Genomic DNA, 26,874 nt, shown 5'->3' on the forward strand with positions numbered 1-26,874 from the left:
AGGCGCGGCGGCTGGGCGGTTTGCCGTGTGCGGGCGCCGCCCGGGTCCGGTTTCCCCACCTGGGCCGGGACGTGGGGGCTCGACGGCTGGCTGGGCTTTAGGCCCTCGGCCTCTGGCAGCTTCTCACTGCTCCGACAGGTGGAATGGGAGATTTTTCTCCCTCAGTCCCTTCTCTGGGTCCGGGGGTCGCCGAACCGAACCGGGTCTCTGGAACCGAGGCCTCAGGAGATGGAAGCGTTGACGACCTCGGTGAAAATAGGGGTTCGAGCCTTTTCAAAGTTTGGGCACGACTAGTTTTGTAGGCACGAGGTCGTGATCCCATGTATCTTGTGTCCCCTGGCTTGGGCATGGGGAGGGAGGGAGAAGGAAGTGTGACCTGAAGAAGCAAACGGGGTGACCCAGGGGGCCCCCACTCTCTCCCTGCGGTTTCCTTAGTGACTGCTGCCCTGGCTTACAGCGATGGGACTTCTGGTGGACTGTACTGGACAGAACAGTTGTGGGCGCCCTCTGCGTGCAGGTGCTTTGGCCTCTGAGGGAGAGTGCTGGGGGGGGGGGGGGTCTCCATCCCGTAGGGTTGCCAGGTAGCACCACCTGTAGGGCGAGGCTTTTGAAAGAAAAGTTCTTGTTGTGTCCGTTGAAAGAAGAAAATCAGGTCATCAAACTCCCTCCATGCAGAGTGCAGTTAGACACATATGCCGAGAGGATGGGTAAAAAACGATTTCACCGTTCTTTGGAGACGTGTGAGAACTCTTAAAATAGAAATCGTCTCTGTCAGTGTCTCTGCTGGGAGCTGTTCTCAAACGTGTGGTCATCCACTGCCTGTTTCTGACTCGGGGAGGTGCTTCACGGAGCATGTATTCCAGGACCATTGTTTGGAGTATTAGGGGCTCAGCTTCCTGAGCCCACGGAACTTCAGTCTCTGGGTAGCGCTGGGGAGCTCAGCTTTTGCACCTGGCGGTTTCAGTGCACGTTGAAGTTTGAGAACCGGTTACTCGGGCAGAGGTTGCTAACTACAGTCAGCCGACGAAGTCCAGCCTGATGCCTGATTTTATACAGAATGGGCTTTACATTTTTAAATGGGGGAACACTCCACCAGTGTTTCATGATCTGAGATTTATGTGAAATGTAAACTTTAGAGCCATAAATAGTTATGTTGGATTACAGCCACTTTCATTCTTTTCCGTGTCTGTAACTGCTTTCTGAGTACAGCAGAGTTGAGCACTTGTGACAGAGTTGAGCACTTGGAGTATGCATAACTATTTTAAATTAATACAGGCACTTAGATAACTTTTTCAGAGACTGTGAGCCTGTATTCTTAATAAGTTCACTACATATGCTTCTTTTCATACATAGACTTGGTGGACTCATGGACCTGATACTTTTCTCTTGAGAAACAAACTAGCCACTCCCCCAAAAATGGCTTTTGTTGCAACACAAGGGGCCACAGTGGTTGACCAGACCACTCTTATGAAAAAATATCTTCAGTTTGTGGCAGCTCTCACAGATGTAAATACACGTAAGTTGATCTTTTTTTGGGGGGGGTCAGTAAGAAGCGTGTTAATTTGATTCATTTCAGTACTAATATGCTTATTTGTAACATTAACTTTTATTCATTTTTCTGTATTGTGAAGAAGCAAAGTGATGAGTATTACTGGCTGGAACCCCAAAGAGGCACGTGTGTGTGTGTGTGTGTGTCTGTATCCTTGTCTGTGCGTGTACATGTATGTCAAAGAATATGAGTGTGTACAACTGATTGTAGGGAACTAGTTATGTGCCTACTGTTGGACCATGACAGTCAAACTGATAAGATCTGATTGCTTCTCTCAAATTACTACATCTAGTAATTTTAGGAATGTCTTTAACATAATTTCAGCTACCTGATGGTTTGTTTTGACATTTACAGCTGATGAAACAAAGTTAAAAATGATGCAAGAAGTTAGTGAAAATTTTGAGGTATGAGCTTTATATTTTACGCTTTTCCATTTGAGGCAAATATTTAAATGTGTTTTCCGGTTGCTCTTCTTTCAGCTTTTATTAGTAACTCAGAAAAATCATTGTTAATTTTTCATATTTCAAAATTGGAATTTGAAAAATGTACACAGTGTTTCTAACTTCTTTACACTAGTGACAGTGAGCCCCAAACTTTGTTGAGTATGGTAGCTCTTTTAGACAAACACTTTAAAAGTGCATTCAGGCACACATTGTAAAATAATTATGTTCAGGCAGTAGATACTATACTGTAGAATGAGAGCGGGGTGTCACTTTTGGCTCTAATTACTTATAACTTCTGTGACCTTGATGGAGCAGATTATCTTTTCTAGGCTTCACATTCTGTGTTTCATAGGTCCATCAGGATCTTTTTTTTTTTTTTTTTTTTTTATTTTTTTTTTTTTTTTTTTAGATTAGGTAATTTCTGTTCTAACTTCTGTTTGACTCTTTACCTGTCTTCTCCAATCTGCTAGACTTATTTTTAAATTTCAGGGTTTTTTTTTTTGTACTGTAAACTTCAGTTATTATAATTTACTTCTTTGTAGATTTCACTACTTTGCAGATATTCCCCATCATTAGGATCATGTATTTCCCTTTATTCTTTGAACTTTTTTTTTTAGTTTTATTTATGCATACAGAAACTGGGGTACAGGCCAGAGGTACAGGGACAGTGAGAGTATTCACCAAAGACAGAGTAGGAAGCAGAACAGGCAGATTGACTAAGTGCACTGCTGAGTGAGAGGAGTAGTGGGTGAGAGAGAAGTCTGCTGTGCCTTGTGGGTCACACCTCCTTGGCTGGAGTTTGAACTCACGCTGAAGCAGCTGTGGCTAGCGTTTTAACCCGTTGTGCCACCAAGGAGGGCCATGAACATATATTTAATAATTGCCGTAAGGTCTTTGCTGAGTACAACTTTGGGTTCTATAAAGGTTAATTTCTATTGTCTATGTCTAATAGTTTTTTATTAAATATTGAATACTCTATGAAATGTAGGGACTGTGGATTCTGTTACCTCTTTCTGAAGAATGTTGGTATTGTAGTAGGCATTTCAGTTGCTGGCATTTCACTGAACTAGGTAATTTGATTTAATGCTGTGGTAGGGAGAATCCATGGAGAGTTCAAGTGTTTCCCCAAGTCCTTATTTAGTGTGAATTCAGTCTCCAAATGCCTCCCCATAGATCACAGCAGAAGGGGCTTTTAGGCTTTGTTGGGACAGGTCTAGACTAGGCCCTACTTTAAGGTATGGCCCATTCTCAACTGGATGTAGTTGTTACCAAGGTGTTAAGTCTTTGAACTACAGTAGGCTAGAACTCCAGCATCCTCTAACATTGCTAGACCTCTCATATCACTGTTACTCTCACCAGTTGTCTGGTAAGCCAAAGGTAATCTTACTCTAGTTTAGCTATGTGTGTAGCCCAGTTCTTACTCAAGGACTCATGAGAGACCATCCTCATTCCCATTCTGTAGTTCCTCTGCCCTGCAGATTCTTAGCACTTCAGCTGTCCCAAATTCTGGTCTTACTCTTCAACAGGACTATCATATTCTCTTTGGAGCCTGGTGAGCCCTAGTCAAGAAGTTGTATCTAGGCCGAGATCCCTGGTGATTGTGGGACTCAGCATGTGATGAGATTATGGTCTCAGACTACCTTTTGTCTAGTACCTGAAAACTGTTCTCTCATATTTTGCCCAACTATGTGCTCAGTCTGGTGCCAGTTAGTCTCAGCAGAAGAAGAAATCACATTTCTTATTTTGATATCTAGATTTATATTTTAAATCTAATTGAAAAAGTCTCAGAGTTAATATGGTTATGAACAAAAGATAAAATATGTCCTTGTTTCTGGGCATGATTATTTGAATTAGTAATTATTAAATAAATGTTAGTGGGATTGGATCAGGTACCCTACAATCTGTAGTAATGGAAAATATTTTAGTTTGGTGGGTTGTTTTGGTTATTTGCTTGCTTTCTTGTTTTAAATAGATGTCTTTGAGGACTTGTTGCTTTGAATTAAGCTGAAAAAATTCCTAAGATTAGAGATTGGGTTACAGAGTTTTTTCTCTTCTGCCAAGCTGCAAAGGCAAGTTGTTACAAATAAAAAAAGGAGGTGGGAGATAAAACAGGATAGAAGGAAGAACTGATTTGAGAACTATAGCCCTTGTGGTTTATTTGAGAAGCTGAAATCATGGAGCAACCCATCAACCTGTAGGGATATGGGCATGGGCCTCTCTGGATTCAGTGTCTGACTCTTCTCTCTCTTCTGTAATGTCTGGTAGTTAGCAGGTTCACTCCTGACTTTTTGTTGATTTAATTCGCAAAATTAAAAGTGACTCTGGGGTTCTCCCTGGTGGTGCAACGGGCTAAAGCACCGCATTATAAAACTATCTGAAGTCACTGCAGCACGAGTTCGATCCCTGCCCCGGAGGTGACCCACATGACGTGGCAGATCTCTCTTGACCCGCCCACTGTTCCCCTCAGCACTGTATTTCAGTACATCTGCCTATTCTGCTCCCTACTCTGTCTCTGGTGAATCCTCTCACCCACCACACCTCTGGCCTGTACCCCAGTTCTGTAAGCATAAATAAATACATCTTTTTTTTTTTAAGTGACTGTTTTTTATGATTTTTAAGAATTTATTCATATAAGAATTGGGGTCTAAGTCAGAGGTACAGGGGTGAGAGGGTTCACCAGAGACAGATTGGGAAACAGAACAGGTGGATTTGCTGAAATACACTGTTGTGGGAAGCAGCTGGTGCATCAGGAGAGGTCTGGCGTGCCATGTGGGTCAGCTTCCTAGCTGGCTGTCGAACTTATGTTGTGTTAGCTGGTGATAGCTTGATAGCACTGAGACTTTTAACTCCTGCACCACCAGGGAGGCCCTATAGTGATTTTTAAGATCCTTACAAAAACATTTTCCTTAAATGAAATTTGAGAGACTCAGCCTCTCAAGGTGTTAAGTATTAGAATGACTGTCAGGTAATTCTAAATTCCCATCACCACTACTCAGAATATTTAAATGAAATGAATGAACTTTTTAAAAATGTCCAGTAATTTCAGAAGCCTTAGAAATTCATCCCACTAACCACATAGGGGTAAGATTTTGAACTATATTTTAGAATATGGGCTGTCATTTTTTTTTTTTTTATACTTAAAGAGTAAGTTTATTAGAAAGAGACAGGAAAGAAAAGGACACTTACATAGACACAAGTGGCAGAAAGAGCTGCCTGGGCTGTCTTTTAAGGCAAAAATAAAGAAGCCTTCAAGTTTGAAATCACATGTAACTTATCCAAAATTCAAATGGGTCAAAAAGCTGGGGGGAGGCTGTATTTAAAACTAGCCAAATAACTGGGTAACTTGCTTAGTGACCCTTTATTGGAGAAATTTGAAAGTTGACTATTTTGAAAGCTATGAAATCAGTGGTTGGTGTGGGATTATAGATAGATACACTTGATTTCTTTATTATCTTGATTATGTTTCAGCATGGATATATCTTGTTCTATAAATCCACAAATGCAGGTGTTTTATAACATCTTAAGCTTTTGGTACAGACCTAGTTCTTGCCACAGTGAATTTCCCACAACTTCTAGCGCTTCCCTCATAGCATTCTATGCGCACAGGGCCCCTACAATTGGTGTAAGCACTGTACTCATTTCTGGTTTTCACTTATGCCTTCCTTTGTAGACTCCTTGTGAGATCACCTTAGGTAATAGAATACCCCATATCTTTAGCTGCACCCAGGTTGGTGTTTGGAACTCCAGACATTCAGATTGAACTGTCCTGATGCCCCTTCTCTGGCTTTAACCATTCTCTTATACTCCTTTCCCCACCATAGCTTTTAAAATAGAGCTTTTTACATTCATGCTTTTCATAATTTTGTGCTTTTGCCTGTTTTTCTTAGTCTTTTACTATCTACTTTTTGACATAGTTTACTCTTTTTGATTTTAGTATAGACATCATTTCTTCAGGAAGAAATGTTGTCTGTCATAAGTTTCATCCATTAAATCCTCCAGTATAATTTTTGTACTGTTAATTCTTTTTTTGAGACTTGTCTTCCCCGCACATTACCATCTCCCTCATCTTTTAGGGCACAGAGTGATATACACTTTGAATACATGGTAGGAACTCAGTAAATAATTGAGTGAGAAAGTGAGGCCTTAAAAAGGGAAAAGAGGCCCTCCCTGGTGGCGCAGCGGGTTAAAGCACAGCACTGAGAATCTAAAGCCGCTTCCGCATGAGTTCAACTCCTGCCTGCCCCGGAGGTGACCACATGGCGTGGCAGACCTCTCCTGACCCTCCCGCTGCTCCCCTCAGCAGTGTACTTTGTCGATTTGCCTGTTCTGTTCCCCACTCTGTCTCTGGTGAAGCCTCTCACTGCCCCTGAGCCTCTGGCCTGTACCCCAGTTCTGTATGCACAAATAAATAAATCTTTAAAAAAAAAAAAAAAGGGAAAAGAATTTGGGTCTATTAAGAATACTTAAATTGAGTATACTTCCAAAACTTCCTATATGTTCAACAGATTTTTCAATCTTTCTGGGCTTTTCTTTTTCTCTGAAATGGAGTTATTACTTCTTATTTATTTGATATTTGATATGTCTTTTTTATTTTTTAATTTTCATCAATTGCCAGTTGACATATCTTTTAGTTGTCAGCTCCATAGACAGAATCATGAAGGTTTAGTACAACTTATCTTAGGGTTGTGGTGAGGACCACACTAGAATGGATGACCAGTGCAAAGTATAGTGTCTAGCCTGTAGGTGTTCTGATGACACTAATAGATGCCATTATTGAGCACTCACTATAGTGTTGTAAGCTTTCCATGTTATCTCATGTAACCTTTATTATATAAGGCAGGATTTAGTATCTTTACTTAAAAGATGGGACCACAGAGACAAAGAAGTCAAGTAATTATGCTAATTAACAGAGTTTTGTATTATAAAAAGGTGTCAGTTTGTTTTTGGGTCTTTATTTTGCAGATGCAGAAACTAAGATCTAAAAGCTGAATGAGACTTTATAAAAGTCTCATACATACACTGTGGCAGAGGCAGCCTAGAATATGCACCACAATCAACCTTTTCCATTGCATTAGTCCTTCTAGTTTTAGCAGTGAATTTCAGCATTTAATTCTCTTGCATTAGATCCCAGAAGCAGCTTTCATCCAAATTTATTTAAAACCACACTATTATTAAAACATTTAAACTTATTAAGAATCGACTGCTAATGTTTTATATTCTTTTGAGGTTATTATGGGAATTTAAAATGAAAATAAGTACACAAACTAATGAAGTTTTACTTTTACAAAATTAGAATGTAACATCATCTCCTCAATATTCTACATTCCTGGAACATATTATCCCTCGATTTCTTACATTTCTTCAAGATGGAGAAGTTCAGTTTCTTCAGGAAAAACCAGCCCAGGTAATATGCTTAAACATATCAGTGAATAAAAAATGTCCTGCTGTAAGATTGCGAAGCATTTATGATTTTTAAACAACTGAGAAAACTAGTTTCACTTAAAAATGAAAGTATTTTTATCACATAGGATAACTATCCAAGACAATTCCTCCTTCAGTTAAATGTCTTAATCTTACTGTATAAAGACTCTCTTTTACAGTGTAAATTCCCATTTGACAACTGACTTTGTGTACACCTTTATAGATGAAATTAAATATATGCAAAAGAAGGAACAATGGCTGATGACCCTTTACTATACCTATTACCAGTCTTAATTTCAGTTTCTGTATCTCATGACCAATTTTGTTTCATCTATACCCCACCCCTACTTCTTGCACCCCCTTCCCACCTTGATCCTTTTAAAAGTTTTTTTCCATAAATATTTTAGTGTGCACCTCTTAAAAATAACTTAAAAATTACCATAATACCAGTGAAAGTTTATTGCTACATAAAGCATCTTTATTCTGTACATTTTGAGATTTTAAATATTTGACCTACTTTTTAGTTGTCAGTTTCATAGAATCATGAAAGTTAAGTATCCCTTATAGAATTAATGATTGAAGAGAACATTATTGAGATTATGAAGGAAGATCTCTAAGTTCACTTTATATACTTGTTCTTTCATCTTAAATTCACTCCAATTGAGACACTAGTGTCTTTCTACAAATACTAAAAAATTGTGAAAGAGAAAAAATTTGGCTTTGCTGATTTAGTGTACATTGTGGAAATACTTAAAATAATGGTTTGCTATACTTTGGATTATATTTAATGAATTCATAAGACTGTATCTAAGGTGGGATCCATCTTTAGTATGGTACTTACCTCTGCTGATTATGGACATCTACATAACACTTGTAGAATGCAAAAGAAGTAAGGCTTTTCTACTTACATTTTTATTTTTCTTTGGCAGCAACTGCGGAAGTTAGTCCTTGAAATAATTCATAGAATACCAACTAACGAACATCTTCGTCCTCATACAAAAAATGTTTTATCTGTGATGTTTCGCTTTTTAGAGGTAATCTTTGAGAATTCTTGTTATTTAGTCACATTCAAAACTTTGAAGATTTTCTCATTGTAAAATCCCGTATTACACAGATGTTTCCCTTTTGCTAAAGTTCACAGAGCAAAACTTTTCTTAATGTCCATTATCCTCTATTTTTCTAAGCAAATTACTAAGAAAGATTATTAACTGAAGATCACTTTTTTAAGTCACTGGTGGAATTGGCTAGACTTAGTAGAAATTTTGAAAATGAATCGGGGGCTGGTCAACAACTTACAGCACAATGTTTTTTGGCTTTGTGCTATGTGTATGTGTATTGTGAAGCACAACAGGTGGTCATGAAGATTTTCTCAGATTCTTGGGGTGATTTCACTTGTATTTTTGTGTAGTAGAATTGGAGTGTAGGCTAGAGGTGTGGTGGGTGAGAAAATTGACCAAAGACAGAATGGTAAGCAAAATAGGTGAATTTACTGAAATACACTGCTAAGGGGAGCAGCCAGCAAGACAGAAAAGGTCTGCTACACTATGTGGGTCAGCTCCCTGGCCAGGGATTGAATTCAGTCTGTAGAGGTGATAGATCGGAGACTTAACCCCAGCCACCAGAGTTACTCCATTTGGTATTTTTTTAAATTAACAATTGAAATTGTTTCCTTGATGTTCATTGTCTTGACATGTTTAAAATCTGTGATATTTGTGGGATCTTTGGGAAGATGAAGTTTGGGAGAGGGGAATAGTCTTTATCTTTTAAATAAGTCCTTAGAAATATAACTTTTTTTTTTTTTAAGACGGAAAATGAAGAAAATGTTCTTATTTGTCTAAGAATAATTATTGAGCTACACAAACAGTTCAGGCCACCCATCACACAAGAAGTAAGTGTTATCCTGATAGCATTTATAAAATGTATTAACAAGTTCCTTCTACTTTGTCAATTTTTTACCCTATTAGAGTTGACCATACATGCTGCCTAAAATTCTTTATGGGGTTGAACAGTGACCAATAAATGTGCATGTGAATATTTTGCTATATTTGTATAGTGGTTGAAATACATTAACTAACCAAACTGGCATGGCTGTTTGGGTATTGCTGGTATTTATATGTCTGATGTGCCAGAGGTGTCAATCATGTAATACAGGGATTAAAGTATTGCGTTCTGAAGTTGAGCTGGGTTTGAATCTCAGTTCTACAATTCAGTGGCTGTGTAAAATTGAACAGATCCCTAACATTTTGGAGCCTTTTTCATAAACTGGGGATAGTCATAGTATACTGTGGTTTTTGCTTTAGAGTCTTAAGACTTCAAGTGCTTAAGATTCAAAAAACAACCTACTCAGTAATTGTAAAACATACTGTATTGGCCATACTTAAGATATCTTTTCTAACAGTAACCTTAGCAAATACCGGTTGTAGATTATTCATATATTAAAAGCTTAGTGATAAAATAGAATTCCATCTTAAATGCATTTTTTTAAATATATCTCTTCTACATAATCCCAGTTAAATGTTACATGACATTTTATATCTTGATTGTCCCCTTTCACATTATGTATATTTTCCCAATCATAAAATGTTCTTTATAAAATTAATTTCTAATGTATATTTATTATTTTTTATTTAAGGTATATCAGTTTTTATTTTGTAACTTGCTACTGAATATCTTGTTTACAGTTCAGGTTATTGCATAGAGTGGGTTCGTGGTAGCAGAAATGCCAAGTTAAAGTCGTCACTGTCTTAATTCTGCTGATAAATATTGTAAAATTGATTCCATAGCTTTCAGCAGCAGCTTATGCTTACCAAGGTCTGAGAACAGTCTGTCTTTCTCGCAAGCATTCTCTTCATTGTGGTGCAGTATTTTTAAAGGCAAAAGGTGGCATTTACTTCTGTTTTCATCTGTTTGCTCTTTCTGAATTAGACACTTGTCTTTTGCTTCAGTCTTTTGAATTTCTCTTTTTTGTTCATATTCATTGCCTATTTGTATTTTGATTTCTGACATTTTTCTTACCTGTTTCTTACCTAAGTTCTTATATACATAGACTATTAAAATTTTTCTTACGTGCATTTTGTCTTTATCAATATCTTACACTTTTTTTTTTTTTCAGATTCATCATTTTTTGGATTTTGTTAAACAGATTTACAAGGAGCTTCCAAAAGTGGTGGTATGATTTTAAGATCGTTTAAGTTTGTTATCTATATTTATTTATTTATTTCTCATTCTTTAGAGAATTTGAAATGGTTGAGTGGAAGGAATAGTTGAGGGGGATGCTCATTTTAGAATGGAGAATGTTTAGTGATATTCATTATCTAGGTGGATAAATAAGCCTTTTCAATAAAAGAGCGCTTTTAATTTTATTTTAAATACTTTTTACATTAAAATAGTATTTTCATATTGTAGAGATTTGATCAGAATCAGAAAATAATATCTTCCATTGTAACATTTTTCTTTCAACAGTATCAATATCTTTCAACCGTAACATTGAGAATTTGTTTTGTGTTTTATGCTTCTTAAAGATAGTTACACTCACAATCCTGAAACCTTTTTGGGAAGGTAGTGTATACCTCCAGCACTTTTTTGTGTCACTGATTTTTTTTCCTGTATTAAAAGAAGCAAGCAATGCCAAAAGTGTATGGAGTAGAAAGTCTCTTTCTTCCCTATCCTGTTCTCATATTATAAATAATCCCTGTTACCACTTTGGAACATCTTCCAAGACTTTTTCTAGCAGTCATAGTTCTTTTTGGCCCCTTAATTAGATGCATGTGTTGTGACCATTTTCTTCCTGCCGTCACTGTCTCTTCTTATTATCAATTCTTCACTTTCACATATAATGCTTTGGTAAAAACCATTTTGGAGAAACTTGTTTATATGTGGGAGTTTTTATTTTAAAGCTTTTTTTTTTAAGCTTTAAAATACTTTTAATTAACATATGGTAAAAATGACTGCTTTTGGTGTTTCTAAGGATTTGAATCTGCTAAGAAAGTATAACACTTAATTGCATTCTTGATTCAGTATGAATTAAAAGTTATGACACTTACCATTTCTATCTCAAAGCTTAAAGCAGCTTTTCATAAACTGTCTTATTTGATGTGAAGCCCAAGTTTTGTTGAGAACCAGGGATGATAAAATGGTCCTCCGGGCTTTTAAAAATATCTTCTGTGCTTTTCTTCTGTTCTTATTTTTTATCTCTATTTAGGGACTTGGAAAGTTAATGCAATAGGGATTGCTCCTAGTTTTTTATCACTAAAGGGATGGGATACTTTCTCCCCTGCCTCACTAAGGTATAATATAAAATGGTATGATTTCATCTTTTGTCAGCCATTTTCTACTCTTAAGAGGAAAATATCGTGAGCAAGGTTTCATTTTCTGTTGTCGGAGGTAGAGAATGTTGTCTCTGTCATGTTAAATCTTTATGGTCCTGAATAAAGAGAAAATGTTTAGTGTGTGTTGGGTTAGACTTGACCTTAGGGATTGGGAAATGTACACTTGAGCCAAAGTACTAGGGATGGTGTAACATAACATTTAGAACATTTAGTTTCTTCAACCTTTTTATGTAGAATCGCTACTTTGAGAACCCTCAGGTGATCCCAGAGAACACAGTCCCTCCCCCAGAAATGGTTGGTATGATCACAACAATTGCTGTGAAAGTAAATCCTGAACGTGAGGACAGTGAGACAAGAACAGTAAGTTTTTCATTTGTTTTTGTCTGTGTCTTCTAGACTTTGTAGAGGAACTATTGAGATATATTTTTTAGACCACATAAGTGTTGTTTTTTTTTTGTTTTCCTTAAAAGATGTACAAACATTTAAGATTGATTGTGTGTCTAAGAAGGTATCAGAGTCTGCTGTTTGGGGAAGTGGTGAAAATAAACTTGGTTATGAGGGACAGAAAATATAAAGATAAAATTTTGACTTTTTGAACTAGTATTTCAATTTTGATGGTAACAGGTTTGGAAATTTCTGGATTTGGAAATCTAAGATAACCTGTTGGAAAGATCAGCTGACCACACCTAAGGGTCTCTGTTTCATCCTTGCCTTTGTCATTAATGAAATTGCTTTTAACTACATACACATTTGTATTTGTAGTTAAGTGCCTGAGAGTATGGATTCCCCGGGCAGAGCGTGCTGGGGTAATATCCCAGCCCCACACTTGGGTTTTCTGGCTGTAGAAAAGTTCGTGAACCTTCTTTATGACCTTTTTCTCCCTCTCATTGTCTTGTGGAATTATGTGAAGGTAATACTGGTATTGTCTATAAGTAATAAATATATTTGTAGAACTGCGCATAGACGACTTCTGTTAAGTGTTTATTTTGACTATATTTTTGTGATTGAATTAAGTCTTTTTTATTATTTGTATTTTACTGTCTATAAATTGAAGTAGATTTGCAGAATGTTTTGTGTTTGAATAAACAAAGTACCTTTTGAGTAAAACTCATTCCTTTATTCTTCCTGAATTAGATTTTTTTTCCTTTTCTTAGTCTGATTCTTTTTGCTTTTTCTTCCTCTCCATTTCCCATTTGAATGTTATTTTTTTCATCTTTTACTTGAATTCATATATAAGACTATTACTTTTTTATTATAAACATTTTTGTCTTTAAAGTTGACAAATTTCTTCTTTTTATTGCTCTTATAATTAAAATAATAGATACTAATTTAATGCATTTCTCAGATGATTTGAATCTCTAAGTTTGACACATTTCTCTGAAGTTAATTAGATGATTACATTGGAAAATATAAAAGCCTTTTTATTAAACAATAGTTTTAAGTCCTGTCATTCAAAATAGGTTGACTCTTTTGTCACAGACACTTGTAAATATGTTTTAGTATTTTCCCTTTATTTTTATCTCAGTGATGTTTAGTGGTTTTCTGTTTTAAATGCCATAGCTTTGTTCCTGTTTTACAGCATTCCATCATTCCAAGAGGGTCTCTTTCTCTGAAAGTGTTGGCAGAATTGCCCATTATTGTTGTTTTAATGTATCAGGTATGTGTATTGCTTATTAGTTGCTTGGGCCTTTGGCTTCTTATTTTATGATAACGTTTACATCTAATTTTCTGTGACAAATAGATGTGTAAGATACACATGTGCTAACTAATGATTGAACCCTATAGCTTGGTATTACAAATTATTTTGCATAGTAGAGTATAAAAACATGAAAATCTGATATGTTTGCTTTTAGCTTTACAAACTGAATATCCACAATGTTGTTGCTGAATTTGTGCCCTTGATCATGAATACCATTGCCATTCAGGTATCTGCACAAGCCAGGTGAGAGCGCTTTGAACAGTGACACCTGACAGCCCTTGTGGTTTAATTCCTGGTTAAAATACTTTTGCCTTTGTCATTTGTAAGATAGGAAAATTATGAATGATAGCATGTTGGTAATATATGCGCTTTGATTTTTTTGAACTTGTTTTATTGAGAAGTTTTTAGTTTCTCATTTTTGAAAGAATGAGCAAATACCTTGGTTTTTGTGTCTTGTAAGTTTAGAACTTTTATTAGGCATCACTAGTCAAAACTTTGGGTTATCCAAACTTTTCTCATGCTCTAGCCCATGTTCTTGCTGTCCGTTTCAGCATGGGTGCTATAATATTCATACTCTAATCACAGCATAGGGCAACTGTATTCATTTTCTGAAGCCTCTCAGGGAAGGCTTTTCTCAAACTTCATTGCTTTCTACCTAAGATCTTTATCCCTCACTTTTCAACTCATCTTGACTTGTTTTTGAGGGCAGGATCTGCAAATGAGTTGAATCTCACAACCTGTGATCCTAGCATGAGGGCTTTCATTGAGCAAATAGGGACCCTAATGTTTTGGGCTGGATGAATGGGTTAGATCTGCATTGCCTTTATTTATGGGGTTCACATTATAATTGCTGTTGAGTGGCATGTTACTTGTTTTACTAAAGTATGGGATTTCTCAGTTGTGATCATCATAGTTTTCCCACTATCCAAGTGCCCATAGTCATTACTATAGTTCATTGTACTCTTCTCTCCTGCTTCCTCTTTCATGTTATTTGGAATTGAGTAAAATTGTAGAAGCACTTTCTATTATTGCTGTGTTGGTTTGGTCTATGTAGAAATCAAATTTGGGGCTTAATAATTTTTATAGCATCACCTAAAGATTTAAGAGCTAATTTTGTGAATTTTATTCACTTCTCATTCAGGCAACATAAACTTTACAACAAGGAATTGTATGCTGATTTCATTGCTGCCCAGATTAAAACATTGTCATTTTTAGCTTATATCATCAGAATTTATCAGGTATGTTCAATGGTTTTCATTTAAAGTCAGGTTTACTGAGACACAATTTACATTTTTAAAAATTTACCTTTTTTACACGTACAGTTTCATGAATTGACAAATGCATACAGTTGGTAACCAATAGCACATTGAAATGCTCTATTTTGAGTACCTCTCCCAAAATTTCTTCTTCTATGTTGTGTCAATATTCTCCCATCTCCAATCCCTGGCAAACAGTGATTCGTTTTCTCTCCCTTTATTTTTGCCTATTCCAGACTATATAAATGAGTTTTATAGTGGGTAGTTGTAGTAGAGAACGTAAAATAATCAGGCTTTTATACCATCTGTGGCCTTGAATACAGGAGTCACTTGGGAGTGTGGGCGTGGGGCACTCATGCCTGATTGTGGACACCTGGAGTTTGGTATGGGCATGCATAAGTGGGCTCACCTGAGCCTGGAGGTGTAGGCTCACATAAGGGTGGCATCACTCAGATAGGAAGAATGACTACAATGGAAGGGCCAACCTCCTGATCCCCTTCACTGCCACCCCCCACTTCCTTGCCCCACAACAACTGCCATGGAAAGAGCATTACAGCCCGAAAAAGTCATTGAGGTTTCCAGGACTTTCCTTTATACATCTTCCTGAATCGATGGGAGACCCTGCCCTGTGCCTACTGGCACTACTTTTGGTTTTGGTTGGCAGAATTCGATGCAGATGGATGTGAAACCCTCTGAAGACTTTGGGGAGGGAGTGAGGGGTGGCAGGCCGCAAACATGTGTTGCTCTATGGCCAGCCTTTGTGTGGCACTTTCCCAGAGGTGGCCTGAGGAGTGTAAGTTCCCTGTGCAAGTAGAGAGGACTGCACACGGTAGGGAAGGCACTGGACAGACATGGTGCCTGCTTGGAGATGGCTCGGGGGTGAGGAGTGTTCCCTCACAGTTATGCAAGTGAAGCCGAGGACAATGGTGGAGTTGCTTTGTCAACACAGGAGGTGGACAGAATCCAGGAACTGTGGGAAGAGCTAAAGATGCTGCTAGAGGCAGACAAGGTCTGGGAGCTGTGGGACAAGACCTCAGATGGAGGAGAAGATGGCCTACGAGGACCAGTCCATACCCCTGAGGCAGCAGACTCATCAGGGGAAAAAAAGAACCACAATTCATCAGTTTGCCTAGTGGTGACACAAGGATAAAAATGAGGCATTTGGACTAACAATTCTGCCAGAAGGCTGTAGAACATTGGCAGGTTGATGTTATGTCTATGGGACCCTTACGGTGAATGGGATCATCTGTATACTTCAGGAGGTGAAAATCAAGGGGTGACCAGTCAGCTTCAGTGGCCTAAGCAGCCTGTGTGCTGCCTGGCACTCTCAGGGCCATAGCTCAGAGTAGCAATGGCCCCTGTGGACAGGTTAGAGGGACAGAGGCAGGTATGAGAACAGCCCAAGGCTGGCTGAAAGCCCTAGCCAGGTACTCTGCAGCCATGCAGGAGGTGTAGCAAAAACCAACTTAGATACGGTAAAAAGCTGGTGCCAAGGTCAGGAAGTCCTGAGCAGTTTTTAAGCAGCTGAAAGGATGCTAAAGAAGGCAGCAAGCCTCTTAAAAAATCACTTGTGAGTGATGCCCTGTTCACTTTTGAGTAAGGGTGAGGTGCTGAGGAACCTGTCCTTGGGGGACAGGCAGGGAACATGGCTTGTGGAGAACACAGCCAGGGGACTAGAGAGGCCACATGTGGAGCTATCCACGGGCCCCAGCCCATGTGCACATGCAAAGGATTTTGGCTTTATTCGGGGATCTGCTTGCCACATTGATGGCTATGAAAGCCAAGTGTTGAATGACAGCAGTAAATGTACTTCTTGGGTTTGATTACCCCAAGAGTATAGAGGGTGTCACCAATCTCAGCGCATCCTCAAAGTGTATGTAGTACATGGTTTGTGACTGAGACCACAGTTGGAGGAGGCCAGGAAGCCTGATGGCTCCTGGCATGTGACGGCAGATTCCAGTGTATAGAGTGGTCTCCCTTTGAGTGAGCATAATTAGCAGACTTGCTGGATCATCAGCTAGTGCTAATAATCTTGTCTTTTTTGCCCCTAAGTTGATAGGGTAACATCTTAGTGCCTGGCATTTAGTTGTATTCAGTTGCATTCTTTTTTACTTCTGCAGGTCATGGTTCCACATTCAACAAGGGAAACCCGGTAGATTGTATGGTAAAAAACCCTGAGGGGGTAGATTGTAGGCTAAGTGAAATGGTCAGGCTTTTACATCACTAGCACCTCTGGCTATCACCTGTGGTCTTGAATCCAGAAGGCATTTGGGAGTACGGGTGTGGTGCACTCAAACCTGATTGTGAACACTTGGAGTATGGTGTAGGCATGTGTAAATGGGCACATCAGAGCCTGGAAGCTGAGGCTGTTAAAGGCGGCATCACTGAGCAGCAGGAAGAATGGCTATAAGAGGATGTGAGACTACAGAGGCAGGACTATGAGACGATGCCAGAGAGAGCCCAAGGAGGAAAGTGTTGAGGTTCAGTGGGGGCCAGGGGCTGGGAAGCCCACCCACCTCCTCCCCCTGGGCTTGGCAGTTGGCAAGAAAGAGCATTAAAGCCTGAAAAAATCAGCATAGAAAGAGTATTAAAGCCTGAAAAAGCCACATAGGGCTCCAGGACTTGTCTTTATCTAGCTGCCTGAATTGATAGAGAACCTGCCCTGTGCTTGCTGGTAGGTACCTCAGTGATGTTAACTTTCTCTTAATAGTAATGCCAAGAGTCATGCTTGTTTTATCGGTAATTCATTACTTTTTGGTGATGGCTAGTTGTTTAGGTCTACTCAGAATACCACACTGGGTGGCTTAAATAAGAATTCATTTTCGCACAGTTTTAGAGCCTGGAAAGGCCAAGATCAGGGTTCATACCAGATTGAGTTTCTGCTTTTCCTGAGTTGCAGGTAGCCATCTATTTGCTGTATGTCCCTCCGCCCATGCTGGTGATGGGGGGAGAGAAAAAATGAGAGATATCATTCTTACTCTTACAGAAACAACAGGCCTGTTGGACTAGGGCTCTGCCCTTGTGATCTTATTTAAACTTAATTATTTCTTTTGAGCTCTGTCTCCAGATGCAGTCATAAGAGGGTTTAGGGTCTCAACATGAAATTGGCGGGGCACAGTTTGGTCTGTAGTAGCAGTAGTATTCCTTTGTTTGGGTGCACCATATTATGTTTATTCACTCATCAAGTATTCCTAGTTTTAAAAACTACAGCTTTGCCAAGATAATAATTCTAATTTTAGAACAATTTTACCGCTCCCTAAAGAAACCCCATTCCATTTGCACTTTGATTTTTTCCTGGTCCCCAGTCACTAATGTGCTTTCTGTGTTTATTAATCTGCCTGTTTCATTTTTGACCATTAATTAGAACAACCACTTAAGTGAACATTTGCACATAGATCTTTATGTTAATGTATTTGGTTTGTTGCCTTTTATTCTTGGAAGTTGGCATATTATAGAAGATAATGTGAGAGGGATTAGAAGTTTAAAAAGTGACATTATCAAGTAAAACTGATACAGGCATATTAGATGTTGTTTTGAGGAGCCCCTCAAGTGGTTTTTATTGTTGTTCCTCTTTGCAGTTGTACTTTATTTAAATCTTAAGAGCATAAAGGAGAAAAATACCGTATTACCAGTTCATCATGTTTTTGGATAAATTTCATGTTTGGTCATGATTGTTCTAAAACATGAATTAATTTAGTCAAGTTTATTCTAAAGCAATAAAATTGTATTATAATTTTTAAAAGGATTATATTTTAGAAAAATGAAAATTATGCTAAATTGTTTAAAATTACCTTTGAAAACGTAACTCTCCTCCCTTTTAAAATTTGTTTATTTAGATGGCAATTAAGAAAATGTAACATGACTTTGAAAATCATAATTAAGTACCTCAAGTTTGCTTGAATTATCTTGGTGAATTGCTTCAAAAGGAGATTATGATTAGAACTTTTGAATTGCTGAGAAATGTCTCTGGTGTTTGTTCACAACGTATATTAATGATGTGACCAAAAAGTATTCATTCCAAAAAATTTTTTTAATGCTTTATTTATTTATGCATACACAATGAGGGTACAGGCCAGTGATGTGGGGAGTAAGAGGATCCACCACAGACAGGAGGGAGCAGACAGACAGGTGTACTGAAATACACTGCTGAGGGTAGCAGTGGGCAGATCAGGAGATTTGGGCCACCTCCCTGGCCAGGGGATAAAACTCACGCTTCAATGGCTGCAGTAGCTTCATAGTGCTGTGCTTTAACCCGTTGTGCCACCAGGGAGGGCCCTCATTCAAATTTTTAAAAAATATTTGCTTCTCCTTTCTCTTTAACACTCACCCCCCAGTAATACATACTTGTTGTTAGGTAAATGATTAGAAAGTACCTCAAAGACACATTAATTATGTTGTTCTTCCTTCTTCCAAGACAGTAATGTGTCCTGGAAATAAATTGTAAAACTTTTTGGATATTACATTTTTATTAGACCTGTTACTGTATGAGGGTCATTTGAGCCAAATCTACTCTTTGTGAATTTTTTAAAGCTTATGAAATGTGGGTTTCCTTGACACACATCTAGCAGTCTAATGTTTTACTCTTTATTTTTCTAGGAGTTGGTGACTAAATACTCTCAGCAGATGGTAAAAGGAATGTTGCAGCTACTGTCAAATTGTCCAGCAGAGACTGCACACCTGAGAAAGGAGCTTCTGATTGCAGCAAAGCATATCCTCACAACAGAGCTAAGAAACCGTACGTCTGCCCCTTGTCTTGCATGCTGCTCTGAGTCCTGGTGCCTTCTTTGGGGGCAGGACTTTGCTGTATTCCCTTGTTATGTGAGTCTTTATCTCAGACGTTTTTGTCTGTACATGTCCATACTTTATTGCCATCTTGAATTTATTCTTTCTTCTGCCACTCTTACCTCCTTTGTCTGCCACCAAGGTTCTCCTTTTATATTTTCAAGTCTCACAGTTAACATGGCAATTTCTTCAGCAAAGTTTGCATCCTGGGTTTCTTGTGGTACTTTGTTGCCTTTGATTGGCTATCTTTTGAAGTTACACATCACATCTTTCCTTTTGTGTCTCCTACTTGGCCTCCTTATTGACAATAGTGTTGTCATGTTCCTACCTCTGACTCCAGAGAGACTGCTTGTTGCTTCTTGCATTTGATGCTTCTCTCTGTTTTGTCCTATTTCGGGAGTTAGCCAGGAGGGGGCATTTGTCACTCCATTATACATATTTCTTTTTTATCTTTTACCTGCAGAAGTTTTTTGCTGGTGAAGATTGTCCTTTACTTGACTTATTTAAAGTTGGCTGTGATGTCAGACTTTTCAAAATGTAAATGCCTTTGGGATGTTTGTGTCCAGAGTTCTTCAAGGGGAGTGTAGAATGCAGGCTGCCACATTATCTCATATCCTCAGAAATATGAATTGTCCTGAGTAGAGATCAGCTGTCTCTAATGGTTAAGTCTTCAGGCCTCCAGGGGAGGAGAGAGACATTTTTGTGATGGTTCTGCCTATAGGGGAATAGGAGCCTCCATGATTTCTAGTTAGTCTCATCCAGGGAATTGGGACCCTAAACTGGACCCATTGCCTATGAAAACACTGAAGTTTTGTAGGTTGTTATAATTTATTTGGAGAAACACTTTATTTCTCCAAAATCACTAACCATAAAATCTTTAAGAAGGTTGACTTCAGGGTTATAGGTAAAGTGGCATTTAGGAGTTGTTCCATTCTCCAGCCAGGCTTGGTTAGATGGTGGGTTTTAAGGATGCTACAGTGTGCCTCCAGTGAAGTATTAGGAGCGTGAAGTATACTGTTTCTTCATTTATATTCTGTCTGAATGTAATCCTACTTGCATTTTGTAAATGATCTGTGTAGCAGTAATACCAGTGTTTTAGAGTAAAAAAGCACAAGAGACTAACTTCTAGTTTTTCTGATCTTTTTCTCCATATCTGGATTGATAATTTACTACAGACCGACTACTGCAAAAGCACCATTTAGTAACTTCATATAGAACTGATTTAGTTGCTGACATACATATGAATATATGTGTATATATGTAATGGACATTTGTGTTCTAGAGTTCATCCCTTGTATGGACAAGTTATTTGATGAATCCATACTAATTGGTTCAGGATATACTGCTCGAGAGACTCTCAGGTATGAGATTAAACCCTTCATATTTGGCTGATTAAATGGGTGGGGCAGCAGTTCCTGATACTTTATATTACAAGTGTTTCAGCAAACAACCTATTGAGTTTTTCCTTTCCCACTGGACTTAGTATTGCGGGAAATTCTGGAAAGGCCCTGGATGATTTTTGTACCTTAAGCTTAAAGGGAGAGAAATTAGGGTATCTTGATATAAATTATCGATAATATTTATCTGACCATCATTTAGTTTTTTTGCTTTCCATATAATAAGTGTAGCTTTCTGATAAGGCTGAGAGCCTACCAAGAGGAAAGAAGGAAGAAAATTCTTTTGGAGCTGCAGTGTCAAGTAACATGGCTAATATTTTGGTATATTTCCTTCTAGTCATAATTTCTCATGCATTTTATTAAATATATTTGTGATCCTGTTTGTATATTATAAAAGATTGTCTCCTTTAGAAACAACAATCAACATTAATTTCTTTTGAAAAATACACAGAATACTTTGAATGTGTTCTGTACTGTTCACTGTTTTCTATATAAAATAGTTACAAACTATTAAGTAAGACTGGTGTTCGTCATTAGATCATGCTACTCTTGCTAGAACTTCCCTTGGCTTTAGGTTACCCTTGGAGAAAACCCAGACTCTTGACTAGGGCTTATGACTCCCTTGGGAGTTGGCTTTGCCCACTGGTTTCCCATCACTGGTGTTGTTCTCCTCTTTCCTTACCTGCTATAGCCGCGTGGCCTCTGCATCTTCTGGGCTACTCCAGGCAGTTGCCAAGCATTTGTCCTTCCTGTTTCTTCCCCTGGAAATTTCCCTGGCTTTTTGCCCCTACTGCCCTTTTTTTGTCCATAAGATCTCAGCATCAGTGTAGGTGTCATCTCACAGGCTGTCCCAGCACCCTATCCAGGAGCAGGAGCAGTTCCCCACCAGCTTTGTCACTGTGCCCTTTAGACATACCCCATGGTATCAGCCACACCTGAGGGTATGGGCTCTTTTTTTTTTTTTTTTTTTTTAAGTTACTGCTCTATTTCTGATGTCCAACTCAGTGTCTTAGTACATGGTGGATGTTTAGGGAGTGAAAGCAACTAGTAGCCCCCAAATTATTTTATCTATAAGTTAGTCACAACATATGAGTTATTCTTTGATATGTAGTTACCATTGAGCATCAAAGCCCATTCAGTGCCAATCTGTCTGAAGTTAACCATTTAACTTAGAAAGTAAATATTTAAGTAGCAAGAAAAGATGTGAATCTTTTAGTTGTTAGGAGGTTGGGAGAGTGGATAGTGGAGGAAACTAGAACCATATAAAATATGCCCAAGATGTCCCCTGCCAGTGGTGGTTTTCCTGCGGCAGGTAGTACTAGAAATAGCAGCTGGGCAGCATGGGCCACTGGGGATGCTGAGACACACTAACACGTCTCTATCCACAGGCCCCTCGCCTACAGCACCCTGGCCGACCTCGTGCACCATGTCCGTCAGCATCTGCCTCTCAGCGACCTCTCCCTTGCTGTCCAGCTCTTTGCTAAGAACATTGATGATGAATCGTTGCCCAGCAGCATCCAGACCATGTCCTGTAAGCTCCTGCTTAACCTGGTAGACTGCATCCGCTCCAAGAGTGAGCAGGAGAGCGGCAATGGGAGAGACGTACTGATGCGGATGCTGGAGGTACCACCCTCTGTGTTCCCACAATGCTATACTCGTTTCTGTGTTTCACTAGTGTTTCAATGGCACCTCCCAATTGCCAAGCTTGATTCCAGGAGTTAGGCCACCTAAGTTCAAATCCAGACCACCCCATTAACCAAGTGTCCATAGGCAAGATACTTAACTTCTGGGTGCTAACTTTGTAAACAGAGAGAATCACAGTGTCTCCCTCTGAGAACTGTCGAGGGACCCGTGAAAGTTTTTAGCATAGTTACCAGTAAGTAATTAGAAGATATTTTCTGGAACATCTTACAGCACAGTGCTAACTTAGCTGTGAACATCTCTGGAGAAGTAACCAGTTGGGTGCCGAGGTCAAAATGTCCCAAGAACAGTGGATGGTAGTGTGGAAAGGGAGGTTCTGAGCAGCGTCCAGGCCCTGCTTCTTAGGCCAATCACCAGCTTGCCTGAGGCAGATTCTTCACAGGGGAAAGGGAGATAGATGCTCCTGTAGTTTTTGTTGGGGAGAAACCACAACTTTCTTTGCCTTTGTATAAAGCAGAACTACTTTAGGTGCTAGTTTCAGAGAGTTTTTCTTTTCTTTTTTTTAAAGATTTTTTTACTTATACATACAAAGCTGGGGTGTAGGCCAGAGTTGGGGGACGGTGAGAGGAATTACCAGAGACAAAAGTGGGGGCAGAACAGGCAGATCTATTGAAATGCACTGCTGAGGGAAGCAGTGGGCGGGTCAGGAAGGTCTGCTGCACTGTGTGGGTCAACTCCCTGGCTGGGGATCAAACTTGTGCTGCAGTGGCTGCTGATAGCTTCACAGTGCTGTACTTTTAACCTGTTGTACCACCAGGGAGGCCCCAGATAGTTTCTTTTCTATCATCTGAAAGTGTGGTTTGATCTATTGAAGAGAAATGAATTTTGTCTTCTCCCTCAACTTTCTTTTCCTGTTAGGTTTTTGTTCTCAAGTTCCACACTATTGCTCGATACCAACTCTCTGCCATTTTTAAGAAGTGCAAGCCACAGTCAGAACTTGGAGCCGTGGAAGCAGCTCTGCCAGGGGTGCCCACTGCCCCTGCTGCTCCAGGCCCTGCTCCCTCACCTGCCCCTGTGCCCACTCCAGCACCACCCCCACCTCCTCCCCCCACACCTGCCACCCCTGTGACACCAGCTCCTGTACCTCCCTTCGAGAAGCAAGGAGAAAAGGATAAAGAAGACAAGCAGACATTCCAAGTCACAGACTGCCGAAGTTTGGTAAAAACCTTGGTTTGTGGTGTGAAGACCATCACATGGGGCATAACATCTTGTAAAGCACCTGGTGGTAATTCTACTCTTTAATGTTTAGACAAATGATGTTTTCATACAGTGGGTTTTATTCATGTCAACTTAATATGCTATCTCTCTTCTAGAAGCTCAGTTCATTCCCAACAAGCAGTTACAGCCCAAAGAGACTCAGATATACATAAAACTCGTGAAATATGCAATGCAGGCTTTAGATATTTATCAGGTAAGGAAGAATCTTCTGAAAGCAGCCCCTGAATAAGGAAACTACCCTTTAGAGGTAGTTAGATATGCTAATGACAGAACAGGTCTGAGAGAGCTGTTATTTGGGTGATATGCACTATTGTATGCTCAAGTTTACTTTTGTAACATGGCATTGCATTTATGATAAGAATTATTTATAAGGATCATTGTGTGTATTTTGTGGGCAAGATGGTGTAAATTCAATGCAATAGGAATACAAGATTTTTAGTTTACTAAATTTCTGTTTGGAATTAAACAGAAGCTTAAAATATTTTCCAAATAAGTTGATGATAGAGAATTGAAAAGATGGAGAGGGTGCATTTATTATCTAATTCAAGTGTTATATTTTAAGTTTGCATTTGATCTGATTCTATGGAATACAGTTTAAGACATTCAGCTTCAATGCCCTTGGTTTTCCCTGTGATAGGTCCAAATAGCAGGAAATGGACAAACGTACATTCGAGTAGCAAACTGCCAGACTGTTAGAATGAAGGAAGAAAAAGAGGTATTGGAACACTTTGCTGGTGTGTTCACAATGATGAATCCCTTAACGTTTAAAGAAATCTTCCAAACAACAGTACCTTATATGGTGGAAAGAATCTCAAAAAATTATGCTCTTCAGGTATGAAACTCTTTGTTTGTGGTGTCTCAGCATTCCTTTAAAGTTCTTTATGTTTTGAATACTTGCTGTTCTATTATATATTTTTTCTATTGTACATGTTTTTGATGATTTGCTACATCATCAAAAGGTTGTACTTATAGAGCAAAATTTTGAGGTAGTAAGTCATTTTTCATGATATGAAAAAACTTTTTCAGAAGATCAGAATGCTTTAGACCAGTTCCTTTCAGAAGTAAAGCATATAGTGGTGAGGAATGTGTTGGTGCTAGTGATTGATAATGAAGTTAAAATAACAGATTCAGCACATATGTGAACTGCTCCACACAGCCCCCTATAAATCTATTTCATTGTTTTCCTTTGGTGAATAATTAATTTCTTACAGTGTCTGATAGAGGTTTGCTTTTGTACTTCTGGAAAGTTCATTCCTTTCTCTTAAAATTACTTTAGTGAAGACATGTTTGTTACCTGTGTTTCTTGTTTTGACAGATTGTTGCCAATTCTTTCTTGGCAAATCCTACTACCTCTGCCCTATTTGCAACAATTCTGGTGGAATATCTTCTTGACCGCCTGCCTGAAATGGGCTCCAATGTTGAGCTCTCCAACCTGTACCTCAAGCTGTTTAAGTTGGTCTTTGGCTCAGTCTCACTCTTTGCAGCTGAAAATGAACAAATGCTGAAGGTAAAGCTTATTCAAACCCATGTGGTGTTTTGTTGCTTTTAATTCCTGTTTTTTCTTTTGAACACATTCTGGAGTGACTATATTTGTAAGTACTCTTTGAGTATAAGTATTTGCAACCAGTAAAGGTCAAATGTGAAACACAATTCATCTATTTTTAATCAGAGCTCAGTTTATCTGGTGATTTAAGTGAAAACTTCAGAATTTTTATGGTAGTGGTTGTCATTAACTTTGCCACAATTTCTTTTTTTAAACTTTTCTGGGTTACAAGTAAAATAGAAGCCCACCATCCTTTTTTCTAAATTAAGTGATGATGGTGGTGCAAGGGGTTAAAGCGCAGCATTGTAATGCAACCCCCAGCCCTGTAGCACCAGTCAGAGAGCTGACCCACATGGCAGGCACACCTCTCCTGTCCTGCTTGCTGCTGCCCTCAGTAGTGTGTTTCAGTCACTCTGCCTGTTCTTCTCCCCCCTCTGTCTCTAGTGAATCCTCTCATTCCCAACACCTTTGGCCTGTGCCCCATAATAAATAAATCTTAAAAAAAAAAAATGATGTCCAAGGAATAATATCTTCTGATATTAGATGAGAAATGTTCACTGTGTGATAGTTCTCACATTATTTACTCTTCACTTTAACTTTGTTTCTTCTCTGTACTTACTGTCAGTGGCAGTAGGTGAGTATCTTTGGCAGGCCTATTTATTTTCCCCTTAAATTAGTATTTCTTTTTTCCTTAAGTATTTTTTTTTTTAAGATTTATTTATTCATACAGAACTGGGGTACAGGCCAGAGATGCGGAGGGTGAGAGGATTGACTAGGAACAGAGTGGGGAGCAGAGCAGGCAGATCGACGAAGTACACTGCTGAGAGGAGCAGCGGGCGGGTCAGGAGAGGTCTGCCGCACCATGTGGATCTCCTCTGGGGCAGGCGGGGATCGAACTCATACGGAATTGGCTTAAGCTTCTTAGTGCAGTGCTTTAACATGCTGCGCCACCAGGGAGGGCCCTTAAGTATTTTTTTTAAACACTGATTTATTTATGCATACAAAGCTGAGGTATAGGCCAGACATGCAGGAGCGGTGAGAGGATTCACCAGAGACAGAGTGGGGAGCCGTAAGGCAGATTGACAAAGTATACTGCTGAAGGGAGCAACAGGAAGACAGGAGAGTTCTGCTGTGCTGTGTGGATCATCACCCCGGCCAGGGATCGAACTCATGCTGAAGTGTCTGTGGCTGGCTTCACAATGCTGCACTTTAAACCTGTTTTGCCACCAGGGAGGGCCCTAAATTAGTATTTCTGACCAATTTGCATTCTTTTATTAAGCTCTCCTTGGAGTGTGTTTCCTAACACATTACTATACATGATAAATCCTATATAATGACCTCATTATTTGTTTGACCTCATTAGTTGTTTGAGTCTCAAATAGCTTAAACTCTATGTTCATGGTTACCTTAACCTCTAGAAATAGCAGGTGGCATAACAAAAATTTTATAAAAATTTTCCATTTATGGTAAAATAATTTTCCTGTTAGAATAAATTCATCAGAAGGACCTTCCATTCCTGTTTACTTGCAGTGAACCC

The 26,874-nt window shown here is 38.9% G+C and overlaps 1 protein-coding gene across 1 annotated transcript in view; it reads left to right on the top strand.

Annotated features, from left to right (window-relative positions):
* The first annotated feature begins 450 nt into the window (after nucleotides 1–450).
* The window catches only part of TRRAP (transformation/transcription domain-associated protein), a 104,426-nt gene continuing 78,002 nt past the window's right edge, over nucleotides 451–26,874 (top strand). The window contains exons 1-18 of the mRNA XM_004691944.2: nucleotides 451–517; nucleotides 1,354–1,516; nucleotides 1,904–1,953; nucleotides 7,286–7,396; nucleotides 8,343–8,447; nucleotides 9,218–9,301; nucleotides 10,526–10,582; nucleotides 11,976–12,101; nucleotides 13,321–13,398; nucleotides 13,595–13,683; nucleotides 14,582–14,678; nucleotides 19,293–19,431; nucleotides 20,761–20,839; nucleotides 22,264–22,498; nucleotides 23,435–23,801; nucleotides 23,890–23,987; nucleotides 24,432–24,626; nucleotides 25,110–25,301. Of these exons, the coding sequence (XP_004692001.1) occupies nucleotides 1,417–1,516; nucleotides 1,904–1,953; nucleotides 7,286–7,396; nucleotides 8,343–8,447; nucleotides 9,218–9,301; nucleotides 10,526–10,582; nucleotides 11,976–12,101; nucleotides 13,321–13,398; nucleotides 13,595–13,683; nucleotides 14,582–14,678; nucleotides 19,293–19,431; nucleotides 20,761–20,839; nucleotides 22,264–22,498; nucleotides 23,435–23,801; nucleotides 23,890–23,987; nucleotides 24,432–24,626; nucleotides 25,110–25,301 (2,202 nt within the window). The 5' untranslated portion in view covers nucleotides 451–517; nucleotides 1,354–1,416. The remainder of the gene's footprint in view (nucleotides 518–1,353; nucleotides 1,517–1,903; nucleotides 1,954–7,285; nucleotides 7,397–8,342; nucleotides 8,448–9,217; nucleotides 9,302–10,525; nucleotides 10,583–11,975; nucleotides 12,102–13,320; nucleotides 13,399–13,594; nucleotides 13,684–14,581; nucleotides 14,679–19,292; nucleotides 19,432–20,760; nucleotides 20,840–22,263; nucleotides 22,499–23,434; nucleotides 23,802–23,889; nucleotides 23,988–24,431; nucleotides 24,627–25,109; nucleotides 25,302–26,874) is intronic.

Source organism: Condylura cristata, unplaced genomic scaffold (genome assembly GCF_000260355.1).
Source record: "Condylura cristata isolate star-nosed mole 26May11 unplaced genomic scaffold, ConCri1.0 scaffold00032, whole genome shotgun sequence".
In the NCBI taxonomy this organism is placed as follows: Eukaryota; Metazoa; Chordata; class Mammalia; order Eulipotyphla; family Talpidae; genus Condylura; species Condylura cristata.